Source organism: Engystomops pustulosus, chromosome 8 (genome assembly GCF_040894005.1).
Source record: "Engystomops pustulosus chromosome 8, aEngPut4.maternal, whole genome shotgun sequence".
Classification (NCBI taxonomy): Eukaryota; Metazoa; Chordata; class Amphibia; order Anura; family Leptodactylidae; genus Engystomops; species Engystomops pustulosus.
Window position 1 is genome coordinate 64,384,346 of NC_092418.1, and position 24,940 is coordinate 64,409,285.

A 24,940-nucleotide genomic window follows, 5' to 3' on the forward strand; every position below is an offset into this window, starting at 1 on the left:
CTACCATCTGCGCCTGCCGCTGGACGACTACCATCTGCGCCTGCCGCTGGACGACTACCATCTGCGCCTGCCGCTGGACGACTACCATCTGCGCCTGCCGCTGGACGACTACCATCTGCGCCTGCCGCTGGACGACTACCATCTGCGCCTGCCGCTGGACGACTACCATCTGCGCCTGCCGCTGGACGACTACCATCTGCGCCTGCCGCTGGACGACTACCATCTGCGCCTGCCGCTGGACGACTACCATCTGCGCCTGCCGCTGGACGACTACCATCTGCGCCTGCCGCTGGACGACTACCATCTGCGGGGGAACGTTGGAAAGTTGAGTACATGGTACTTTAACCCTAGGGCAGTGGTGGCTAACCTATGGCACTGGTGCCAGAGGTGGCACTCAGAGCCTTTTCTGTGGGCACCCAGGCCATCACCAGAGAGGACTCCATGTGTCTTCCTGCAGTCCCAGACAGCCCAGGACTTGCTGTGCACAGAGCTATATTAAAGTGACAGCGCTACCTGGGACTACTGGAGGAATGGAAAGGTGTGGGCAGATATGGATTATCATTGTAGCTCCTGCTCCTGCCCTGACAATTCTTCCATGGGTCCCTGGAGGGAAGCTACAATGACCATCCAAATTTCTTCTATTTTGTTCTTTATTGGTGTCCTCCGGGTTCTGGTATCAATGAAAGCTGTGACAGAGAAGGGAGTATAAATCACACATTAAATTTCTGTGTTGGCACTTTGCAATAAATAAGTGGGTCTTGGTTGTAGTTTGGGCACTCGGTCTCTAAAATGTTTGTCATCACTGCCCTAGGGTATCTGATCACTCCTACCATATATAGGTGGTTCACTACTTAAGGACACCCGACTTACAGACAACCCCTAGTTAAAGACGGATCCCTCTGCCCACTGTGACCTCTGGTGAAGCTCTCTGGATGCTTTACTATAGTCCCAGACTGCAATGATCAGCTGTAATGTGTCTGTAATGAAGTTTTATTAATAATCCTTGTTCCAGTTACAGCAAAAAATTTTGAAACTCCAATTGTCACTGGGGCAAAAAATTTTTTGTCTGGATCTACCATTATAAAATATAGAGTTTCGACTTACATACAAATTCAACTTAAGAACAAACCTACGGAAAGTATCTTGTATGTAACCTGGGGACTGCCTGTACTGGAATGCTACAATATAGTAGCATATGGAGAATATGCTAAGGATAAATAACTGATCTTGTGGAATTACAGGTGCTATAGTCTTAAAAGACTCCAGGTTGTCGTGGGAAAGGATAATACAGCAAACACCCACCATATATGAAGAGGGCTCAGCCCATGACGACGTTGTGACATACATGTACATCATAAATTGATAAGCGGTTAAATGTTTCCACCATGACTTCCACCATGATAATGGAATACTAAAACTAAGACTTCCGTTAGTACCCATCTGCCCTATTTTTTATTTCAGACTAAAAAAAGGAAAAGAAAATTCTGCCAATTTCTATCCATTTTTCCAGTCATATAACGGCAGCCTAACCAAAGTGGTACAAACAGACATAAATGGAAGCCATTACAAGTCCACTGACATCAATGGACTTTTTTATCAATCCATTTTCTGTCCATTAGGAATTAGCATAATTAAGGATGTATTAAGAAGGCATATGATCTCAGCCCTCTTCATACAATGTGGATGACAGCCACATTACACAGCAGACATCACTCAGATTCGGTGCTGGTATCGAATGAGGTAAATTTCAAGAAGGATTTTATCTGATGAGTAACTTGAGTAATAATGTGCGTTTTGTGACAGGTTTCGGTTATTGTATTGGATAACTACATATAAACATGCAAACACTTCCAGTACAGAACATCACAAATGCATAAGTCACTTAGACACATAGAAAAGTGTTCTGCCTCTCTAATGTTTTCTGAATTCCAGGTTCCCAGCAGCTGTAACAGAAGTAGTTAATGGAGGCAGCAATCCTTACTGGCTGCAAACTCTTCAAAGCTAAAGTTGCTTACCTGCTCTTCTACTGTAGAACATATATAATTGGTCACAAGCCTCCAGCACTGCAGAATATGTTTGCACATTATAAATAATTGACAATATGTCCTAACTGTATGAGCACAAACTGCAAAATAGTCATCTAAAATGCCTCAGATCAAATTTCGTACACTAAGCAGCCTTCTATAAATCTTGTGAATGACAGAAAAAGCTGTAGTGCCACTCTCATCATTGTCTGCCCTGCGTGAGAATTCTAAATCGTAGGAAATGCTAGGAAAACTCCTACACAGAACATACTTGCTTATGGATGCAATTAAAGCTACAATGCAAAAGCATCTAATTGACTGTGTGACAATACAGAAAATGGAAAAAAGAACTACATGTAATGACAATTAGATCCATAAATTACAAGAAATGTATAAAGCACTTCAACACCTGAAACTAAAAGAAAATATTTCTATAAAATATTGCTATGTTCTGGTTCCATAATTTAGCCAATAAAAAATAATGACAGATACTGGTTACAGCACATATACATTAGGCTGTCATGACATACTTGCCACCACTATACCAGCATCCCTCCCTGGTGAAACATGGTGTCGCCCATCACCGCCTGACTCAGCAGTGAGGTCACAGTATGCACACCCACTACAGCATGAAACTGCAGCTGTAGCATGTGAGCATCTGTGGACAGCTCATATACAGAGGCTTTGTGTTGACTGACAAGGCCACGCTGAAGCTGCATGTATTTTGCTGGAACTCAATTTTTACATATCTTCTGTATCCTCTACAAATAACTAAAATATTATTTAAGATTTAACATAAAAAGCATAGTTGAAATACTAATATCCAACACAACACTTCAGAAATAAAATATTCATAAATGGCAATAGTTTAACTCACGCAGCTCAACATGGGGGTTACCAGACAGCTTCTTCTGCTTATCCCCACCATCAGTGTCATCTAAAAAAGTAAAGAATATTTAAGTAGAATAAAAGTTACGACATTGCAAAAAAAAAAAAAAAAAACCGTTCTCTTTCTCCAATTAGTTTATCAAAGAGGTTCTATAATTTTCTAGAAGATATTAGGAAAGCAGGAGCCTGGAGCTGACACAATTGATCTACCTGACAATCTAGTATTAATTCCATGATGTGCATCGTACTTCCACAGTTTTTCTTAGATATGCACACTATTTCTTAAACTGTAATATATATTTAACATATTTGTGCTCTGAAACTGCACTTTCTGAAAATATATCCGGAGCTAGGGGTCATTCATACAAGGAAATCATATAACTCAGCGGGAAAGAGAATGTCTACACACATACATATGCTTCCCTGCAGCTTGCACTATACATAGACTGAGAGAAGCAGTGTATAGCAATGCAGAAGGTTTTCTGAGCTTTCTTAGGTGCTTTTTTTCCCATCTGATTTTGAAAAACCTATTTGGTTTTGCTGCTAAAGGGTAGAATCCAGGGTGTTCCTTAATTTGGTAGCTTTATAATACGCGTTTCGAGCCCGTGCCGGGCTCTTCCTCTGTTACATACTAAGAGCTAAGGGGTTAAAAAGGAGCACCTACATATGGAACAATGACTTATTTTAACATTCTAAGGTAATCATGTTAAACAGGCCTCATTTCAACAACATTTCCTACAACTGAAACGTCATTACAGACCTATTGTCACGTCCTGCACCCCCCATCTTGATCCTTCTCCTGGTGCATGATAACACTCTCACATAAATAATATGGATGAAAAACTTTTTAAAAAAAGAAAAGAACAAATACAGAATATTAGAAAGGAAAGTTCTAGTTTAGAAACTAGCAAAAAGATGGGAAACTCTCAGACAAAGATATACTTACAATAGGGAAAGTGGGAAAGTGCAATAAATATCAGAGCTATTCACACCGCTTCTTCCTAATTTACCAGGGATGAAATAAGACTAAGGAGTCCCTTTGTATGATGTTTTACCCTACCGTGTACCACTAGATCCTATGTGGGAGAAATTTCTCCTAACAGAACCAGAAAATCTGACCAGTCCACATGACATAGAAAACTACCAAATACTAACATTAAGGCAACAATGTAAGCATGACTCAAGTGGGCTCTATATCTTTCTAACTATTTTAAGAAAAAGCAATAGAATCCCCATAGAGCTGCCTTTAATTCACAGTCTACCATGTGCAGCACCATATGCTGGATAGTGGCTGCGATTGTAATTGCAGCCGAGCCTCTCCCAATGAATGGGAGCGAGCTAAAAACAGGCCATGCCACCATCAGAGCCTCAGAGCGGTTTTAGGCAACAAAATCCCAAACCTTAAAGATGTTTAAGTATTAGTGATCAATTCATAAATTCCACTGATACATAAGGGATAACACACTACAATCTTTCAAGTTTGGAAGCGACATGTTTGCAATTACGTCAGGGAAGCCACAGCAGAATCTTGTCCATGTCTGTCTACAAATATATATACTGTATCAGTCTTTAAATCATCATGTCATGGGCTTATAAAACACAAGTCAGTAAATAAGAAATGAAATTCTTAAAGCTGACCTTATCGAGAATTACTGTCACTATATACTCTTAAACACAATAGTTACACCATGAAGACAAAAACAGCACATAAAGAATAATTTGTTAAAGGGAAAGACTTGATTCAGTGACTACATCTTTTGAGAAGGAACTTTTAAGTGTAGTAATAAATAATATGAGATACCGATGCACATTGGGGCTGAGAGCCAAGCTCTAATGTACACAACAAATTAAGACACAAGGGGGGAAATAAATAACATTACAGGTCATGAAGCTGTAGATTGCTCTGCTAGACTCTTACTGTAGATGCAACGATTAGACAGAGATCCAAGGAAAGATGAGAGATGTACTTTTATCTTCTAAGCCACAGAGGCTGAGACCTTCTGTCTCAGTAAATCGTGAAGTAAAGAAGAACAATGTCAGGCAGATTGCAAAATGCAGATGTTAAGCAGCTAGCCTACTGGAAGCTTGGAAAGTGCCCGCATTACATTCATGAATATGTATGAGATGGGAATCTCAAACAATTTCCTGCTATTCGCCTGCTGATAAAATGTAGCCCTGAGCGCTTGGTTTGATCCAATTAATGAGCATCACAAGAACCATATTAAAGATGTGAAATGGCCACACACACACACACACACACACGTTGAAAGGTTCATTTTTTTATATTGCTATCAACAAAAATCACTTTTCATGGATGGGTGTAGTGTTATGGGGAGCTGGCCCTATATAGCTTCTAGAGACTCATAAAATCTTTATTTTCTGAAGAGAGCATACATATTTGTAATTAGAAGTCACAAGGGGCCACTTGGCTACCTCCAGACGTTCCTATAGAATTGAAAGGAGCAGTAGGGCTAACGCTCGGCCTGCTGCTGTACCCAAAAATAAGAATGGGGTTTTGGGGAGTCCCAGATGTCAGATCCTCACCAATTAGAAAGTCATCCCCTATCCTATGGATCACCAATAAAGGGGGTGTCCCAACTAAGTAACTTAAGAAAGTATGTCCTCTCGTTGGAGGAGATTTATCAGATGAGAGTGTGTAGCTAGAACAGTTTTTAATAGAACAAGAGGGTCTATGAAGACAGAAACCAAAGTGGCATCCAAATGGGAAGTAGTGGTTAGGAAAAAACAGTTTTAATTAATTTCAAACCCCGTAGACAAAATCTTTACCTTGCTGTACTAGGACTCAGAGATTAAAGTTGTAGAGGCTGACTGTTCAGGCCACAGTACAGGACCCATCATCTCACACTGGAAATAGAACACTTTGACCATTCCCTTAATTATTTTAGGTGAACTTTGAGGACCAGTCAGCATGTCTTAAAGTGTTTGAGCAAAATCCGTATTTTTAACCCAAATGTCCCTGACATCAAGCATTTTCAGCATATCTCACCCTCCGTAGCCTCCATCTCTGATTATCAGCCTTTCTGAAGCACAAGTCCAGTAAAAACAGACTTTGCTTGTTATGATATTCTCCTGTATTCCCCCAGCACTGCATCCTGGGTAGTCATCATTAGAGGATCTGTCATGGCTAAGCTGTCCATGTTCCAAACGGTGATGAATCAAATATATCTCCATAAATACCCCCAACTTTCCATATAAGGAGTAAACAGCAGTGTATAGGGAATTTGTATAATATATGGGGGGGGGGGGATACTGTTTTAATTTAAAAAACAAACAAAAAATATAATTTAGGTGGTGCCATGACCATTTATTTGCAACTTTGAGGCCATTTTAGATTGCCTGAGTATTGGGTTATCACAGATTGTGGCTCACTTGTATTGGCCTCTTACTTAAGGCAATTTCAGATGACCATGGTAGGGACACTATGATGCTCAGAGTCCCATCCATGGCACTGTTTTCAGTATTCGAAATCCGCCCTCTGCATGTTCGTAACTGACAAACCAGCCTCGGTTGTCTTAAACAGCCCTAGATCAGATTCTAAGCACATGGTACAAAGAACTTTTCTTCACATTCAGTTTTACTGATTTTCAGCAGCACACCTCTGGTTTCACAGACTAATAAAATTTGCAGCTACAAATGGTTTGCTGGAGATGGGGAGGACAATAAACAGGCCCGAGAGGGTAATGGGACACCAAACTGTCACCCACCTATACCTACTCTGCCCAATCACAGTATTTCTTCTTACAAAATAAAAATTATTTAAAAATAAAACAAACTTAACTTTATCATTTAAGCTGGAGTTGGGCACCAAGGATGAAGGGCACACACACTGAAGTGGACATGAGATATAGTATCCTGGCATGCATAAAGTTGTTTTTTTATTGCAGCCATGAACAGATTTTTGGATAGGGCTGTATGGACCACTAAGCCACCAGTCCACAAGGACCTGTTGGTGGTTTAGCATCCCAGAAGTTTGGGTACCTCTTTAAGCCATTGCAGATAGAGAGAAGATTTTGTAAAGGAATCCCAGTCTTGTGAACATTTTATAGGTACCTTGATTTTCAGCTCCTTGGTTTTCTGCTCCTTCTCTGCCCATCTGCCCTACTTGATAATAAGCACTGTCAGCACCTCGTAAGGTTTCCTTTCTCTGTGCTGATAAGTCTGGACTCTTCCCACCCGTCCCACGAAAAAATGACAAGACCCCTGAAGGCTTTTTACCTGAAATAGAATTGAAACAGTTGCATAAGTAATAAAAAGACATAGCAAAATATTATCTGAACTTTACTTATTGTTTATTGTTCTTATTTCTTTATCTTTAAAAAATCATTATATGGCCACTCAGATCACCGGACAATTAAAATATCCTGACAGGTAAAATTGATTGCAAAGCTGGAAGCAGCATAAAAATATTGATAAAAGATGATGTCAGTTCCACACCCACCCTGCACAACAACAATAAATAGCAGTTACCGAATAAAAGGGTCCACAACAAGAAATAGCAAACACTGGTTCCCTGGGTCCTCAACAAGAAATAGCAGATACCAGTGCCCTTGGTCCACTACATATGAAATAGAAGTAGGGAAGGCAAGTGTAAGGCTATATTCACACTGCCGTTGCCCGCCTGTACCGTAGCGGGCAACGGCAGTGCACAGGGAGAGGAGGAGGTGGTGAGCGCAGCTCACCCCCGCCCCTCTCCATAGAGATACATGGCGCACGGCGCCGTATTACGGGAAAAGATAGGACAGGTCCTATCTATTTCCCGGGTACGGAGCGGTACGGTACCGCACGTGTGCTGCACCGTACCGCTCCCGTAGGGCGCCGCGCGCCCATTGCTGTCTATGAAGGACGCATATCGGCCGTATATACGTCGGCCGTATATACGTCCTTCATACAGTAGTGTGAATGTAGCCTAATTCCTATTTTCCCACTAATTCCCACTAGCCCACCTAGAGACTTAGCATGGGAGGGACCATCACCTGAAGGATCTTCATACCAAAGACTCTTTGGAAGACTCCACTTTCAAGCTATAATGATGAGTGTTAATGGATTTGCTCATGTGGAGGCACTGCATATTTGGTCCAGTGATGCCCCTCGATTCTCTGCACAGGAGGCTGCAACTGCTTTAGTTCAATGTGCTTTAAGTTATTCTGGAGAAGGTACATTTGATAATAAGTAACACTAATAATTGTTGATTTTAACCACCTTGAAATCAAACTTTTTGAAGCGTTTGACACATTTGCCTTTTCCTGAAAATTGAAGAAAGAGATTTGAATCCTTCCTCCAGTTTTTTGTTACTTCTAGATACTGCATAACGGATTGTAACATCCAAACAATTCCATTTTTGAAATTGTCTACTTTTAGGATGATTTTGTCATCCAGGACAAGTAGAAAGGGGTGTTTACATGATAAGGCCTGTATCTCACCAAGCCTACAGCTCATAAGGTGGATTTGTTATGGCTTACAAAACAAGGGTAAGTTCCCATCGAGGGACTGTATTCCTTTTAGAAGGTTTAAGCCTGAGATATTCTTTAATCAATCTTCTAATCCAGGGATGATCAGCAAGTGATGCGTCAAAGAAGATACTTAAGGATGATATTTGTGCCTTTAAAGTATTTGGTTTTAGACCTTTCAACAATCCCGACTGAATAATGTTGGAACTTGAGCAAGGTTTGGTTTCAGTTGATCCAGAATATTATATCCGCACCATGAACAGAACCTCTTCCAGATCTTCTGGTTGATAGAATTCGAGACTGGTTTTCTGCTAACTATTATGGTGTCTACTACTTTTGATGACAGGCCTTTTGGATTCTAGAAGACACCTTTCAGGATCCGTGCTACTAGGTTAAGACCTTAAACATCTGGGTGATGAATCGGGTGAAGATACGGTTGGAGAGGTAAGAACACTGGATTCTCCAAGGAAATTTTCAGGAGAGCCAGTTCTTTTTTGGCCAGAATGTCGTGATTAGAATTAGTCTTGTTGGTCCTAGGAGTAGTTTCTGCACCACTCTTGCTATTACTCGAGTCGGGGGAAACGCACATGACAGCTCAAACTCTGTGAGAATGCATCCAGACCCACTTACTGGTCTCTGGAGTCTACCGAAAAAAAATTTGGGTACCTTGTTGTTCCTTGTGGCAAATAGGTCTGGATGGGGCATGCGCCATTGGGACCCATTTGTTGGTGTGCGCAACTTAAATAAACAGCTTCTAAATTGTCAGAGCCTCTCAGATAAACTGCCGACAAAGATGGAACATTTCGCTCGGCCAACTTGAAAATCTTTCTGGACAGATAACAGAGATCCTGGGACCTGGTTCCCCCTGGTCTCTGAAGAAAGGCCACCGCAGTAGCATTGTCACTCTGATGTGTTTGTTCTCCAGTAACACACCTGACTGGCTGAGAGTTTCCCAGATTCGACTCCCTGTAGATTAAGTCCAGGAAGAAATGCTCCCCAAACCTGTAGACTGGTGTTGGTTCAATCAGTTAAGGCTGGGTAGGGGTTCTAGAAACCCCTTTTTTCAGGTTCACTTCTTTTGTCTATCACAGCAAATCTGTTTTTACTCCGTGAGGCATCTGTTCTTTTCAGTCTAGACGTAGGGGATTTTTGCTCCAGACCACTAGTACCAATATGTAGTGACCTCATATGGTTCCGGCCATCTTACACATGGGATGCAGGATATGTATGCCCAGTATTTTCATTGCTGATCAAATAATGCTTTGTTTCTTCTGTTGGAACTTCATCACCCCCCTGTGTGATTTTTGTTGCTTGTCTTGAGGAATGAAGAAACATTGTTTAATAGTACACCTAGAAACTTCTGGACCTTTCCCCCGTTGAAATCCGATTTTTCCATATTGACTTTCCATCCTGTCCGCTTCAATAAGCGTTAGCTTCTTGGCTTCTTCCAGCTCTGTAGCTGATTGAGCTACCAACAAAAGGTCGGCCAAGTAAGGGAAGATAAGAGTTTTCCTTCTTATTAACTTCTGTACTAGTTCTATCATGACTTTCGCAAATGTTCTCAGGGCCGATGAGATCCCACATGGCAGTGCACATAACATAATTTTTTTCTGCGTTTCTGACTTTATGGATTCCATCTTGAAATTATAGTATACTATCCATCTGTTTAATTTTTTTATTAGTTAAGAATCCCTTCTTCTTTTCTGCTAGGGGAACTGTAACAATCACATCCATAACCACTAACTTCTGGATGTTGGCCCATAGATGTTCCCCTAAATTGAGAGTCGGTTGGGAGGAAATCATACATTTTTGTGGCGGTTCCCTTAGAAACACTATCTTGAACCTGATCTTGTAACACGTTCTTCCAGACGGGTACAAAGGATAGAAGTACCCCGTCCCCCCCACGTTCATGTCACTTGCTCGACTCTCTATTTTTGGGGTTAAAGAGGAACCCTCTCCCCTTTTTATTTAATCTATTTTCAGAAAAACCTTTTTCCTGTCCGAAGCCCTTTCATGAGTCCAAACCTGGGCCAAACAACAGATTACCCTAGAATGGAATACCTAATAATTAGTTTTTTGACTTAAAATTTTTTTTGGACCAAATTTGTAAGACTGCACTCTTTAGCTGAAAACTAATATTTTCTGCGGAGGCTAGAAATCCTGTAGTGGATTTGAAAATAGGAAGGGAATTTAGTATTTCCTCTCTAGGGGGTTTTTCTCTTAAGTGTGTCTCAAGTTCCCCTAGTCAAAAATATAAAGCGCGGGTAACGGACGTAGAAGCTACGGTTGATTTCAAATTTGTTATTGCGGACTCACAGGCTCATTTCAAAAGGGTGTCACATTTACGATCCATGGGACCCTTCAATTGTGCTGCATCTTCAAATGGTAAATCGCTTTTAAAAAAAAATTTTTTTTAGCCATTTTGGTTACTGAACCGTCCACACTAGGTCCTTATCCTCGAACAATAATCTGTTCCTAAACTCTTTAGAAACAGATAACCTTTTTTTCTGGTTCCTTCCATTCTTGACGGGTTAAATATTTCACCGTCCCATTTACGGGGAAAAAAATCTTCTTTACTTAGCTCTAAGCCCCACAAACAACTTGTCCTGTATGGTCTCAACAACATCTTGTACATTTAAGGTATCCCAAACCGATTTAAGTAAATTCTGTAAGTCATAAGATGAAAAGAAGCATCTCATACCAAGGTGCTCATCAGGGGGGTTAGTAAACAAATCTTCCTCCCAGGGATCTTTAACAGATGCCAAGTCTGCTACAACTTCTGTCTCAGAGCTAGATGACTCTAGAATTGGTCAGTGCCCGAACCTCCACACCACCCGATGTGCATGCGCATGGTCCCCTGCATTAACCCCCGAGGCGCTGCTGGAAGAGAACCTGCTGGATAGGCCTTCCTAGGACCGCGATCTGGCCAAGGGAAGGTGAAGCATATCCTGCTCCCCCATCGCCTGGAGACATCTTTCATACAGATCCATCAAAAAGTTAAAAGTTAAATCTTAATGCATGAAAAAAAAATGCTTTCATGGAATAAAGGTCACCATTTCACCTTATTACGGGAGTGCTGCCTTTTCCACAAATCTATGTTTAAATCAGCAGTTTAGAGCCAAATCAGCAGTTTAGACACAAAGAAACAGAGAATGGGAAGAGTAGTATAAAAAGTTCTGCAATGACAATTATGCAGGTAACAAGACAACACAATATCTAATTTGATTTAATACCCTGGTAGCCACAGCCAGGCAGTGTTACCGTCATGTAATGCCTATGCACTCGGGACCCAGTCCCTCCTATTAGGGTGAAGTGCCCAGGTAGAGTAATAGATTAGTGTTATAAAAGTCCCAAGAAAAAAATTGCCCTTTGTTTGGAAATTGGGAAAGTGCAGTATGTCCTACTAGCAGAGGCTTCACAGTGGTAAATATTAGTCCATTTTAAAAAGTAACCACAGGACATATGAAATGATGTTCAGTGTTAAGGAATGATCTCCCAAGAGGCCACATCACTCAGAAAATAGAATTATAGTAAAATCCTGCGAGCAGCAAGCTGTATGAAAGAGCTATGGGACCCCCAACAGAACGGAAGAACCTTGTAATGGTCTGTTATAAAGAGCATGTCTAGTAACAGGGGACAGAGGGAATTCTTTATCACAGACATGACATACTATAATAGTGAACACTGAGCAATATCCCTTATTTCAGGACAGCTGGTGAGGCTATACATCACTTCTAACCATCCATGAGTACATGCAGTATGGATTGTGTACAACACAGACCATACCAATGCCCACAGACAGGGGATTAAACTGTATCTTAAAAGGAAGAAAGTAATCTCATGTTAGAAAGTAATCTTTTGTTTCAAGGAATTGACAAGGATTGCATACAAAAGCCGTGAATTACTTTAAGGCCCTACAGTGTATGGCCATTCATCCCATAGCATAAATACTGGATATCATCTCACACAGTAACTTACAGGGTTAAATATTATAATTCCAGGCTACATGGATATACTGTTAATGTAACCATATGCTGTACAACTGTTAACTCTAATGTTATACGTAAATTTAACAATAGAATTGCTGAATTAAGATTTTCCAACCTAAGAGCTCTCTAAATAAATTGCTTGGAAATGTCCTTAGTAGCAATTTTTGCTGCCCAATATGTCTTTCCTCCCTTGCACTGAATGCTTAAGACCATCAAATTGTCAAAACCTCTGTTGTCTTTGCACATGGTCACACATGATGATCAATTAATCCGAGACTTTTGCTTGGCAGCACAGGGCTGCCACTACTTAAGCTGGTATTTTCTATGGACGCATTAATGGTTCCCTTATTTTTCGAATTATTCTCCATATAATGAAAAAAATTTAAAGACTATTAGCAAAGCTTCAATATTAAAAAAAAATACATTTACATAAAGTAAAAATATTATCTAAATTATTGTTGAATATTTTATGTCAATGTACTAAATTAGTGTTTAAAGAAACTAAAGCTGTAATATTCATTTTTCGTTATATTCTGCAATACAATGCTGCAGACAATAAAGGTTGTAAATTTAATATTCATGCCCTATACAAAATCTTTGTGGAAAAATGTATTATACAGGGGGTTCCGACAGGCGATAGCCACTGAGATTTACAATAGGTATCATTCGAGCAGGAATTTCTGGTTACAGATTTCCCCTAGAAAACAATGGTGTAAAGGATGCATATCCAATTCTAAACTACATTGACTTCTATGGGACTTCAAGATTAGCTTTGTCCAATACCCAAAAGTTATTTTGCTATGGAGTGAGAAAAGTTATGGTCTTCCATTCTGCAGTTCACAGTGATCATTCATCTACCCATATTTTAGATTTTAAACTTGTTACAACCCCTTAATGCTCCCACTGCTTTATTAGACGTTTGGATTGCAACAGGTTTAAAAAACAGGCTAACATTAAATGCTATTTACAGTCACGGCCAAAAGTTTTGAGAATGATACAAATATTAATTTTTACAGAGTCTACTGCATCAGGTTTTATAACAGCAATTTGCATATACTCCAGAATGTTATAAAGAGTGATCAGCTTAACAGCAATTAATTGAAAAGTCAATATTTGCCTAGAAAATGAACTTTTTCCCCCAAAACACATTTCAACATTATTGCAGGCCTGCCTTAAAAGGATCAGCTAACATCGTTTCAGTGATTGCTCCATTAACACAGGTGTGGGTGCTGATGAGGACAGGGCTGGAGATCAATCTGTCATGATTAAGAATCACACCACTAGACACTTTAAAAGGCTGGTGCTTGCCATCACTGTTTCTCTTCTGTTAACCATGGTTATCTCTAAAGAAACACGTGCAGTCATCATTGCACTGCACAAAACTGGACTAACAGGGAAGATTATCACAGCTAGAAAGATTGCACCTCAGTCAACAATCTATCGCATCATCAAGGAATTCATAGAGAGAGGTTCCATTGTTGCCAAAAAGGCTCCAGGGCACCAAAGATGGACCAGCAAGTGTTTCAGCTTCGGGATCGGGCTACCAGCAGGGCAGAGTTGCTCAGGAATGGCAGCAGGCAGGTGTGAGTGCATCTGCACGCACTGTGAGACGGAGACTCTTGGAGAAAGGCCTGGTGCTAGGGAGGGGAGCAAAGAAGCCACTTCTCTCCAGAAAAAAACATCAGGGACAGACTGATATTCTGCAAAAGGTACAGGGAGTGGACCGCTGAGGACTGGGGTAAAGTCATTTTCTCTGATGAATCCCCTTTCCGAGTGTTTGGAACATCTGGAAAACAGCTTGTTTGGAGAAAACAAGGTGAGAGATACCACCGGTCTTGTCTCATGCCAACTGTAAAGCATCCTGCAACCATTCATGTGTGGGGTTGCTTCTCACCCAAGGGAATCGGCTCTCTCACTGTCTTGCCTAAAAACACATCTATGAATAAAGAATGGTACCAGAATGTCCTCCAAGAGCAACTTCTTCCAACCGTCCAAGAACAGTTTGGGGATCAACAATGCCTTTTCCAGCATGATGGAGTACCTTGCCATAAAGCAAAGGTGATAACTAAATGGCTCCGAGAACAAAAAAGAGATTTTGGGTCCATGGCCTGGAAACTCCCAAGATCTTAATCCCATTGAGAACTTGTGGTCAATCATCAAAAGACGGGTGGACAAACAAAAACCAACAAATTGTGACAAAATGCAAGCATTGATTTTGCAAGAATGGACTGCTATCAGTCAGGATTTGGTCCAGAAGTTGATTGACAGCTGCCAGGGAGAATTGCAGAGGTCCTGAAGAAGAAGAAGGGTCAACACTGCAATTTTGACTTGCTGCATTAATTCATTCTGAATGTCAATAAAAGCTTTTGTTACTCATAATAGGATTGCACTTGTATTTCTGTATGTGATAAAAACATCTGACAAACACATAAAAACCAGAGGGCAACAGATCATGTGAAAATATAATATTTGTGTCATTCTCAAAACTTATGGCCATGACTGTAAAACCATGTAATATCTGATGGCCATAACGGAGACAACTGTTAGCTGAACACGTGAGTGACTGATTCAAGCTGGCTTCCCCATGAACCCTGGCATTCGGTAAGCAATACTGCAGCACAAAAGAATCCAGATGCTGAAATCTATCTGCTAGATCCATATGGAACCCCATCTGCTTTCTGGGAAGAGCAGAAAGTAAGCCATACTTATAAAGTACATCTAACATGTGCAGCTAGCCTCATGTAAGAAAGAAAAACAAACAAAGAACACATGAGCATAAATAAAAGAGAAAATGCTCATCCTTCTCTCACATACCAGTGCTCTGTGGTTCTGATTCTGCTGTACGGTTAGTTTGAGACAGGCTGTTTTCTTGTACTCTGGATGGGCTGCTTGTTTTTGGCCTGCTATCCATGATGCTGAAAAAAGCAAAACCATGGCTGAAGTAAATATTTAATTTCCATTTTATTCCACACATACACACCTCTGCTTTAGATGATTATTCTTGCTTAAATGAGATATGTCATATGGTGCAGTGCTTCTAAACCAAATACATTTGAATGCTGATGTGTTCATCCTAATACAGGATCCGTTCTTCTTTTAGCTTCTAATATCTTAGTTATTTGAGAAAACTGTCTTTTTAATTTGTGCAAATGAGCCTCAGTGGCTCCTGGCTATTTCACAGGAATCCCTGCTAGCTCTATCATCTGCTAATTATTCATGCCTCCATTCTGTGTTTCCTCCCGCCTCCTCTCTCCCCAGCGACAGAGCTGAATGGAGGAGTGCTTAAGCAGCAGACAATGGAGTCAGTGGGGGCATCTGTGGCTAATTTGCATAATTCTAAAAGACAATTTTCTCAAAAACTAAGCTATTAAAAGTAAAAAGAAGAACAAATCCTTTTCCAGGAGGCATACACCAGCATGTAAGTGTGCTTGATTTAGAAGAACTGCATCCATATGCTAGATCTCCTTAAACCTCTTAATATTATTTATGGCTTTAATCTTGTGGCTCTCCAGGTGTTGACAAACTACATTTTGTTACTGTGGTTTAAACAAAGATTAAGAACGACAATTAAATACAATTTCTCTTGATTTTCCACGCTAGGCATAGGTTCTCTGATTTATACAGTGTTGATATAGGACAATTTGCCAGCGCTGGCACAGAATGACATGGTAAATAATGCTCAAGCAGCATACACTGTATTCTGCACACTTGTATTTGTTATTGATCAACTCCACTTTGTAGAAGATAATAAAACCTTGTATAATCTGCTGCACTTTCATGTTGTGAGCCGTGTCTTCATTTGTCTGACAACAAAATCATTGTATATGTCAAAATCATTGTTCAGGGTTATCAGAAATATCATTCATGGTGTCATTTACTGCAGAGCAATGATGGGAGAAAAGTACTGCCAATAAGCCTCTTTCTTATGAGTGACAGTGGTTCTTTGCAGAATGTCAGAAATCACATATTACATAAAGTACTGAATGTTGTTTTCCTTTGTCCAGTGAAATGATGGACACAATAATGGAAAGCTGAAAGGCCCCACTATATTCAATGGGATCTGTCTAGGTGTGTAAGGACATGTAAGGACCCGTCCCTGGCTTGCATTTATATGAATAGAAGAAAATAAAAAGATTTTTACCAAAGATGTGAAAATCCCTTTTCGTGCACAGTCTTGTTGCAATTGTACATATAAACACACAAGGATTTTGATTTATATGGGGTCTTGGAGGAAAGAAGTTAATTAAAGTAGCAATAATCCTTATAATCTAACAGTGGATCATTAGCAGTTTTTTGTGAAAACAAAGTCTAAGCGGTTGGTCATTATTCAGCAGATCTATGTATGTTTGGCCCAATTAGTCAGAATGCACAATGCACAGATGGATTCAGAGCATTAAACAGTTAAAGAATATATAGCAGTAGTCTTACTTTTAAGGAATAGAAGCGAGCCACAATTATAACTAAAGTTTATGTTGTGAATAGATTTTTTAAGAATCAATAATCTTTGTATCGTTCGCATGCTTGTCTCTGTAATAGCATTTCTAAAGTGAGATGTCAAATGAAAAAAAAGAGAGAGGCATGGTTCTTTTTCACTAATGATGAGTAATAATTGGCTCCGGTGGGAGCGTGTTTGTGACTTTGTGCTTGTTCAGCAATGACTGCCCTGTTGTATGGCTCATCACTTCCTTCTTTGATTTCAGTCGCTCTGAAGCTCGAGACGGGAAAAACAAACAATCAAGTTCCGTTCATTTCGTGAGGTGCACAGCAGTATGTAAGACCATAGACGCTGAACGTACTTGCCAGGCAAAGATCCTTCTTCTGGACAAATCTTCGGAGAAGCCTTAGACATATCATCCAAAGCGTTTCTATATTCTTTACAGCTTTAAATGAAGCAAAAAGAGAATGATCTCATAAATATTATTATGTTCATATCGTTCTCATTCTGCAATGTTTTATGAAGTCATTTCCTTATGGCACTTCACTCGCTTCCAACTGCTCATTTGTATTATAAGGAAGGGATTATCGTGATAAATGCAGGACAGATTGAATCTTCTTTTCACAATGACTAATTGCAGGAAGAAGCAGCCAAAGTGCTTAAATTGCAGTTCTACTCTCCTCCAATTATTAATAAAAGACTTTAGATAAAAATCCTCTAACTTATAACAGCTTTAAAAACTAATGAGGACCTGTCAAAAATCTTAACTTGGTCATTATGCAAAATATTTTAACTGGAATGGGCAAAACATCTATGAGGGTGCCAGAAGTTTGGGCCAATACACCGTATATACTGGAGTATAAGCCGATCCAAGTGTAAGCCGAGGCCCCTAATTTTAGCACAAAAACCTGGTAAAACCTATATTTTTTTTACTCGAGTATAAGCCGAGTTTGGGTTTTCAGCACATTTTTTGTGCTGAAAAACTAGGCTTATACTCGAGTATATATGGATTTACATCTGACCCTCTACTTTACCAGGAGAAGATGACTATGGACCATATAACCTGCCACATGGATTAATCCATGACATGCTCAACAACCATTTTAGTTGTAAGCATTGTAGATTTCCTGATCTGACAATTCATTCATTTCAATCCAAATTGAGCAACTACCTTATGTCTGTTGCTTCTATCTATAGATAAAAATTCCATCAGTCTTGTTGTGGTTCTGAACTCCTGCTTAGAGCAAATCTGAAGCTAGGGAAAATCCACAGCGGGAACTAGAGGCAGATTTATCCCCCACCCCTTTCAAATGTACTGGCCAGGATTATAGATTTTAACATGGAGCACCTGACTGATATGATTCATATTAAGATTCTTTGACAAGATCTTATGGGACATCTAATGGATAAGGCAGAGCAACTAATCAGAGGATTGTGGCCGGAAATCTTGTGAAATCCGATAAATGTGCTGCAGGGCTACCAGCACTTTCTCCAGCAATCTGCCTTGTGACCTTTTTAACCCTATCCTTTTCATATCCTGAGAAACAAGCCTCTTTATTTTGATGCTTAGTGAATTGGATTTGTAATTCACATCATGAGTCTCTTACTTGTTTTTGTTATAGTTTTCAGTGTTGCTTATGATATACAGGAGTCTTGGTCATAAATATGCTTTTATTGAACAAGACAAGCATACAAATCATAAAATAGCACAACCACTTTAGCTAAAGTGGTCATGTGTGATATTACAGGCATGGGAGCCTTTTGATAGGACCCACGATGCCAGTATTACAGTTGGATAGGAGGCAGTGCTGCATCCACAGGGGATAATATGCATTGTGCTTCTAAATAATACCACACATTTGTAATTGTAGAAATTTTCTAAAATTTTAAAAATGTGTATTCTTAAAAGTATAAATATTTGTAACCAAAACTTTATAATAACAGAATAACATCACATAATTTTTTTTCCTCCAAAAGGGGCTACTGGCATCCATCTTAAATGGGTTTTGCTTTTCTCTTGATCAACACTGTAGGATTATACATTGTACATGATTGACCTGCATCTATATTTAACCTTTTATAAGAAACATACAAAAACACATCATAAGATACCTGAGAGCAAACGCAATGATAGAACTAGGCTCCTTTTCGCACACGGCTATAGGGACACGCTCGTGCTCATACATAAGATAATGCTTATCTGGATCACTGCAGACAGATAAGAGGTCAAAAGATTATTAGAGTTTCACATAATTACATTTATAAATATGGTACAGAAACATAGAAACTATGTTCAGGCCCTGAATATTACACGTGTTGTGGACATGCTTTGACATGTGCAAGGTCACTGTGTAGGAAAAGAAACATCAATGCCATATGTACACTCTTACCACTAACTGACATTGTGTTATTTGTCTTCAAACACTTGTCACCAAACATAGATACTTACAACGGGAGAGGAATTGGGTTATAGTTGTTTCCAGGAAGCAGATTTGCAAATATTGCTTTCATAGTAGACTTTTCCTTCACCTGACTATCTGTAGATCCCAGCAAATGACCGTCAAAAACATCTATAATATAAACATAAATGGAATATGCATAAATAATCAAAGCACACAGATGGCTTTTAGGACATAGAGGGGCACATTTACTAAGGGCCGCGCACCAGTTTTCTGTTGGACTTTGCACATTCTTTTTGGTTCAAAATGCTTGCACAGGTATTTAAAAAATGTCTGCTCCACATTTGTGTCGCACACAGACCTTTGTTGCGCTAGGCATCATGTTACACAAATTGGGGAATTGGGGGCGTTTTGGTGCTCAGTCAGACCCTGCACCTATTTAACATGCAAAGTCCGAAAGAATGGTGTTGCACACTGCATGTTAAAGGTGCACCTCTGTCGGAGGTTTGCAGGGGGCGCCACATTCATGAAGAACGTGCCTAAGAAATACTGAATCTACCATCCTCTGCACACAACACGGGCAAACTGCATTTAGTACAGACTGCACTGTTCTTAGTAAATGTGCCCCAGAATGTTAAAACATCCCATTAAAGTGCAGTTTGTCTTTAAAGGTGATGTTCACCAGCGAACATACATATGATTGTAATTTAATGCGCTTTTTTAAATGCTAATATTTTTGGAAAAGCTTTACGAAACAAAAACAATTTTTACTTAGTTGTTTTTCATGGCATTTGAAACATTAACATAAATAGGATAGTTTTATTACTTACCATATATGCCCATGTACAAGCCGAGTTTATCAGCACAAAAAAATGTGCTGAAAAATCCTAAATCGGCTTATACTCGAGTCTATGAAAAAAAAACCTTTGTACTCACCTTTCAAAGCCCCTCCCACCCCCGCAAGTCCTCTTCTTTAGCTCAGAGTCCCCACCATGACGTCAGCCGCTTGCCAACTTCATAGTGTCATGGTACCGCCTGACGTCATGGTATATGTGGTCCACTGTGCGGGGACCCGAAGAAAGAGCTGGAGCTGAAGACAGAAGAGGTCCTTCGAGGGGCGTTGGAAAGGAGAGTAGAGTGTTTTGTGTTTTTTTAGGCTGGACAGAGGGCTGCCAGCTATATACTGGGGGCAGGCACCGTCATTATACAAGAGGGGGGGGGGTGCACTGGCTATATACTAGGGAGCTGCTGGCAATATACTAAGGGGCAGGCGCTGGCTAAATATTTCGAGGCATGTGCTTGCTGGCTATATACTGGGGAGGCTGTGACCAATGCATTTCCCACCCTAGGCTTATACTCGAGTATATACGGTACATATTTTTTTATTTATAAAATAAGCCAATAAATAACTACAAAAGAAAAAAAAAAAACACAAACCTTTTTTCATGTTTCCAAGTCTTTTTTTTTACATTTTAGATTTTATTTTTGCAGTTTTAAAGGCAATTACAAACATACATGGCACGCAGGCCACCATCTCATAAAAGGGTCACGTTTTTGTCAAAGTTTTCGTCCCGTGTAAGGAAAGAGGGAAACCTCCTAGGTAGTCTGGCCCTTTTGGGCTGACATCTGCCAATTCTACCAGAATCAGGGAAAGGTCTGAAGTAACCATATTTTCTATCTGCACTGTGGACTACCCATCTAAGTATGGGATCTGAGAGAGATAGTCCAATTGGACCATGTATGATGAGGATGCGAAAAATGCATTTATTCCCCATCTTGCGGCTGGTGTGGAGACCATGCGCCCTCTACTGCTGGCACTTTTTTGAATTCTGACAGGGGAGCTCCATCTGTAACATTTCCCCTTTGAGACCTTCCCTGGCTGTCTCAATCTCCTAATAAATTCATTCAATTAATTAAATTCCCCCATAGCACTTTCCAAGGTTCCCTGTCTGCCAGTATTCTGTCTCTGAGGAATTGAAAAAAAGGGGCTTGGATCCGTATTTGGGGTATACCAGTGAGTTTCCTGTAGTAATACAATATCAGTTTTCAACTGTTTTAAATGACATAGAACCATTACGGGCTTTTGCGGGGAGCGCAGCCCTTTCGTGTTCCACAATGCAACCCTCATTTGTGGAACTCTCGGAATGCCTGTAGGTCAGTGGCTTTCGTATGAGAGACAAGTCAGGGGTTGCCTAAGGTTCAGGGGTTTCCTACTGGTTTCCTTCAATTATATGAATTTGAGACTGTAAACTGTTATAACACTGTAAATAATAATATGTATTTAACTTATTTATCTACAGGGCTCTGCACTTTAATTTAATAGCATTAGTCACTTTAGTATATGAGTGCTTGGAAGATAGACCTTGTTGTCGGCTAAATTCAATAGCACTGGTCACTTTATTATAAATAAATAAATGTTTGGAAAACAGATAATACTATTAGTCCATACCGTGTGATAACCAAATATGCTCAGGTCTTATAGCATATCATGTGTTTACTAGACTATTTACAGAGTTTTTTGTTCACGACTTTACTTTAGTATCTCGCCGATACAATATATTACTATTCAAGGTTTTGATATTTGCCCCTTATAGGCATGGCACCTTTACCGCTCCGCAGCTGTTGTATCCATTATTAGGACCATGTAATACTTCTTTCCAGAACATGTAGCGCCGCTACCTACTTATTAATGTTAATTATGTCGCACCTTCTTGGATCGGCGATACACAGTGTACGTCCTACTTATCTAGCAACCAATTTCCACTGATGCAGTTCTGGCGAAAATGTGTACGATACACCTTCAGCATGGTGACACGCAGTTTGCGTTTCAGTTACCAAGCAACCAGTACTCTTTGACGTATTTCCGGTCGAATGTGACATACTACTGCACATGCGCCATAATTTAAACCGGATTTGCACCCCGAGCAGTTGCAGACATAAAAGGCGGTCCTCCCCCGCTACTTACTCACTCCTGATGAAGCCTACCTGATAGGCGACACGCGTCGGGTCCTCCTCCTCAGACGCAGGTTGGGTTTGGTAAACTATCTTTTATGTACTTACTATGTGCACAAATTATGTCTAATATGCTCACTAACTAGCATTTCTATGGTTTGTCTTATAAATTTTATGGAGACCAATGTAATAGATTTATATTCATATTGATTACCTGCTACCCCTATTGGGACTTTATTACAAACATTGCCTTTGGCCTCCTTACATATACAGCTACGTATTATATTGTGTGCACATGTGTATTTTTATACCGTTATATATAAACCCTTTACCATTGTCTGATTGACCTATTGAACATGTCCATCTTAGGACTTTTTTTTAATGGTTTTTAATTGTGTCTATGTATTTGTCTTACAATAAAAGATTTATTTTGTTGACTTCACCTATATGCATCCACCTTCTTTCTTTTCCATTTTCATTGGATGCAAATGAAATATTATATCTTGGCCCCACCACGATATGATACTGGTGGGGAAGTGCTCACCTCTCGCTCACTGGGTCTGATTTTCAAACACTCTAACCTTCAAAAAATCTGTACGTGTACCCTTGAGTACTACAACCAATCTCTGCCCTCCCTGCTTTCAAGCTATGGACTTCCTTTTATCTGATATCCTGCATTAGTCTCCATGTCAGACTGTCCTAATGCCCATGGCCCTCGCTCTCCCTTACAGACCCTCCCTCGCCCCACAGGGCAGTCACCCCTCTCCTCCATTAACAATCAGCAAACATGACAATTTCTTACTGTGCGACGCCTACCCTCCATAACATAAATAGTAATACCTTGTGCCCTTTGATACAAAGTTAGGAAACACAGGTTCCTGTACACTCTGAAGATCTCCAAGTGTTTGAGGTATTTGGCTAGTGCCTGTCTGGGCCTCATCCTCTGACTGATCGCCATTCTGTGCTTATAGCGGTGGCCCCACTCGGTGTGCACTTTCTACCAACCTCCTGCCACCAAGCTTTAGGGCCCGCGGCAGGTCCTCCTCATTTATCTTTCGCAGCAATGACACTGGTATAACCAAACCTGTGGCTAGATACCTTGCTAACTCATTGGCTTAGGAGATGAAAGTCCAGGTCCCCTGTGTGTCCAGCACCTCTGACCTCTGCCTGTGGTGGCAGTGTCTGCTGCTAGCTGCCCAAGGCCATGTCTGAGGTGTGTGCTGCGCCATCTTTGGAGGGGGCTTGCTGCTCCCGTGTTATGGCAGGGGATCTGACTGGATTTTTGGAGCAGATAAAACTCCATACACATGCCGGTTCAATGTGGCTGGTCCCTTATTCTACATTCGGGTGTCCTGCGGGCTTAATGCAGTGGGTGGGAGCTGTTAATAGCGGAGGTGCTAAGGAGCTCGTACTCAGGCTGCCGCCTCCATCAGCGCTTGAACCGGAAGTCTCCAATTAAATTTTAATTGTTATTAAAGTTAATAGAAAAGCTGAATACATTTTTTACCAAAGTATGTCATAAATACGTACAGCATCATTCCATTATCCTTTCCCCAAGTTTAGCTACAAATACAGAAAGTGCATTTACTACTTATGCAAACTATAAGTCTTTCCTGCAGCTTCTTCCACATTCTGCCTTCAGCTGGAAAGGGGGCACACTTCAAATGCCTCTATCTCCTGAAACCTTGCACCTAGAAACACAATTATGGTCTCCCCTTTAATATGATATATGGATTGTTTATGGATGCTCCAGAGAATAGGAGATATCTCTCTTAAAATAACAATCGGACATCAGGGAAATAAAAAGCTGTATATAAAAATCACATTTTTTTCCCAACAATTTTAAGATTTGTTATCTCTGGTTCTGTGAAGCATCTGCAGCATCCCTTCCAATGCGCAAGGCAGAGGAGTGGTCGCGAATAAGCCCCTTGCACCATTCAGTACACCAAGAGGTAATATGCAGTGGTAGATATTGCCTGGATAGGCAAGGGTTAACCCGTTTTATTAATGTCATCCAATGATGTTTCACCTTTGTAACTGGAATGTGATTGGAGAGTGAGACCACATGACCAGGGGCTGAGGAAAATTGACAGTTGGCTAGTGCTAACGGTCAGTTCGAGCAGTTAGTGCTGACAGGGAGTTAGTGCTGAGTATCACCTCAGAGCATAAGCTTTTGCTACAGGCCTACAACGCCTAAGTTTATTAACTCCATAATGAGTGACCAGAGACAACGTGTGCCTCACACCTCTTGTGAGCTCACACAGAATAACCAGGACTAAAGCTGCAGCTTCCAGCATTGGACACAGCTACATCCCAGCCTGCATCTGCAACCAGGCTGGTGACCAAACTCCTGAGGTTCACTCTCCAAGATCACTCCCAGTCAGTCCACCATCTGTATAGAATCGTTTGGCCTGTTGCTGCTGTTGGTTCTAATAAAGAACTAAGTTATGCACAACATTGCCTCCATCTGGTCCCTACTATGGCTGTATCACCTTCAAGGGCGCCCCCATCTATCATCCAGGGACTTATACTACAGACACTTAGGGGTTGCCCCAGGGAGAACCAGTACATCAGCTAATTTCTTGCACACACCACCTGCTGGAGACCTGCCAGGCTGTAGGATAGCCCTACGGTCCCCATACCAAGCATCGTGACACTGGCGTGCCTAGGCCGCAACCGCCAGCCACTCTGGTATTCTGGGCCCCGGTTGCCTCCAGGCCCCAACAAAAGGCTAGGCCCTGGTGGGGGATGTTGCACATCCATACACAATTCAGATATCATATTC

General features: G+C 40.7%; 1 protein-coding gene and 1 long non-coding RNA gene across 5 annotated transcripts in view; one reads left to right on the forward strand and one right to left on the reverse strand.

Moving 5' to 3' along the window:
• The window catches only part of PIKFYVE (phosphoinositide kinase, FYVE-type zinc finger containing), a 125,618-nt gene that overhangs the window by 26,129 nt on the left and 74,549 nt on the right, over positions 1 to 24,940 (reverse strand). For all 4 annotated transcript variants that reach the window (XM_072121005.1, XM_072121002.1, XM_072121003.1 and 1 more), the window contains 6 exons: positions 19,254 to 19,374; positions 18,917 to 19,012; positions 17,166 to 17,249; positions 15,184 to 15,284; positions 6,984 to 7,148; positions 2,902 to 2,961 (listed from right to left, as the gene is read on the reverse strand). In XM_072121005.1, the coding sequence (XP_071977106.1) occupies positions 2,902 to 2,961; positions 6,984 to 7,148; positions 15,184 to 15,284; positions 17,166 to 17,249; positions 18,917 to 19,012; positions 19,254 to 19,374 (627 nt within the window). The remainder of the gene's footprint in view (positions 1 to 2,901; positions 2,962 to 6,983; positions 7,149 to 15,183; positions 15,285 to 17,165; positions 17,250 to 18,916; positions 19,013 to 19,253; positions 19,375 to 24,940) is intronic.
• The window catches only part of LOC140075308 (uncharacterized), a 53,739-nt gene continuing 50,912 nt past the window's right edge, over positions 22,114 to 24,940 (forward strand). The window contains exon 1 of the long non-coding RNA XR_011849392.1: positions 22,114 to 22,229. This is a non-coding gene — a long non-coding RNA (uncharacterized lncRNA). The remainder of the gene's footprint in view (positions 22,230 to 24,940) is intronic.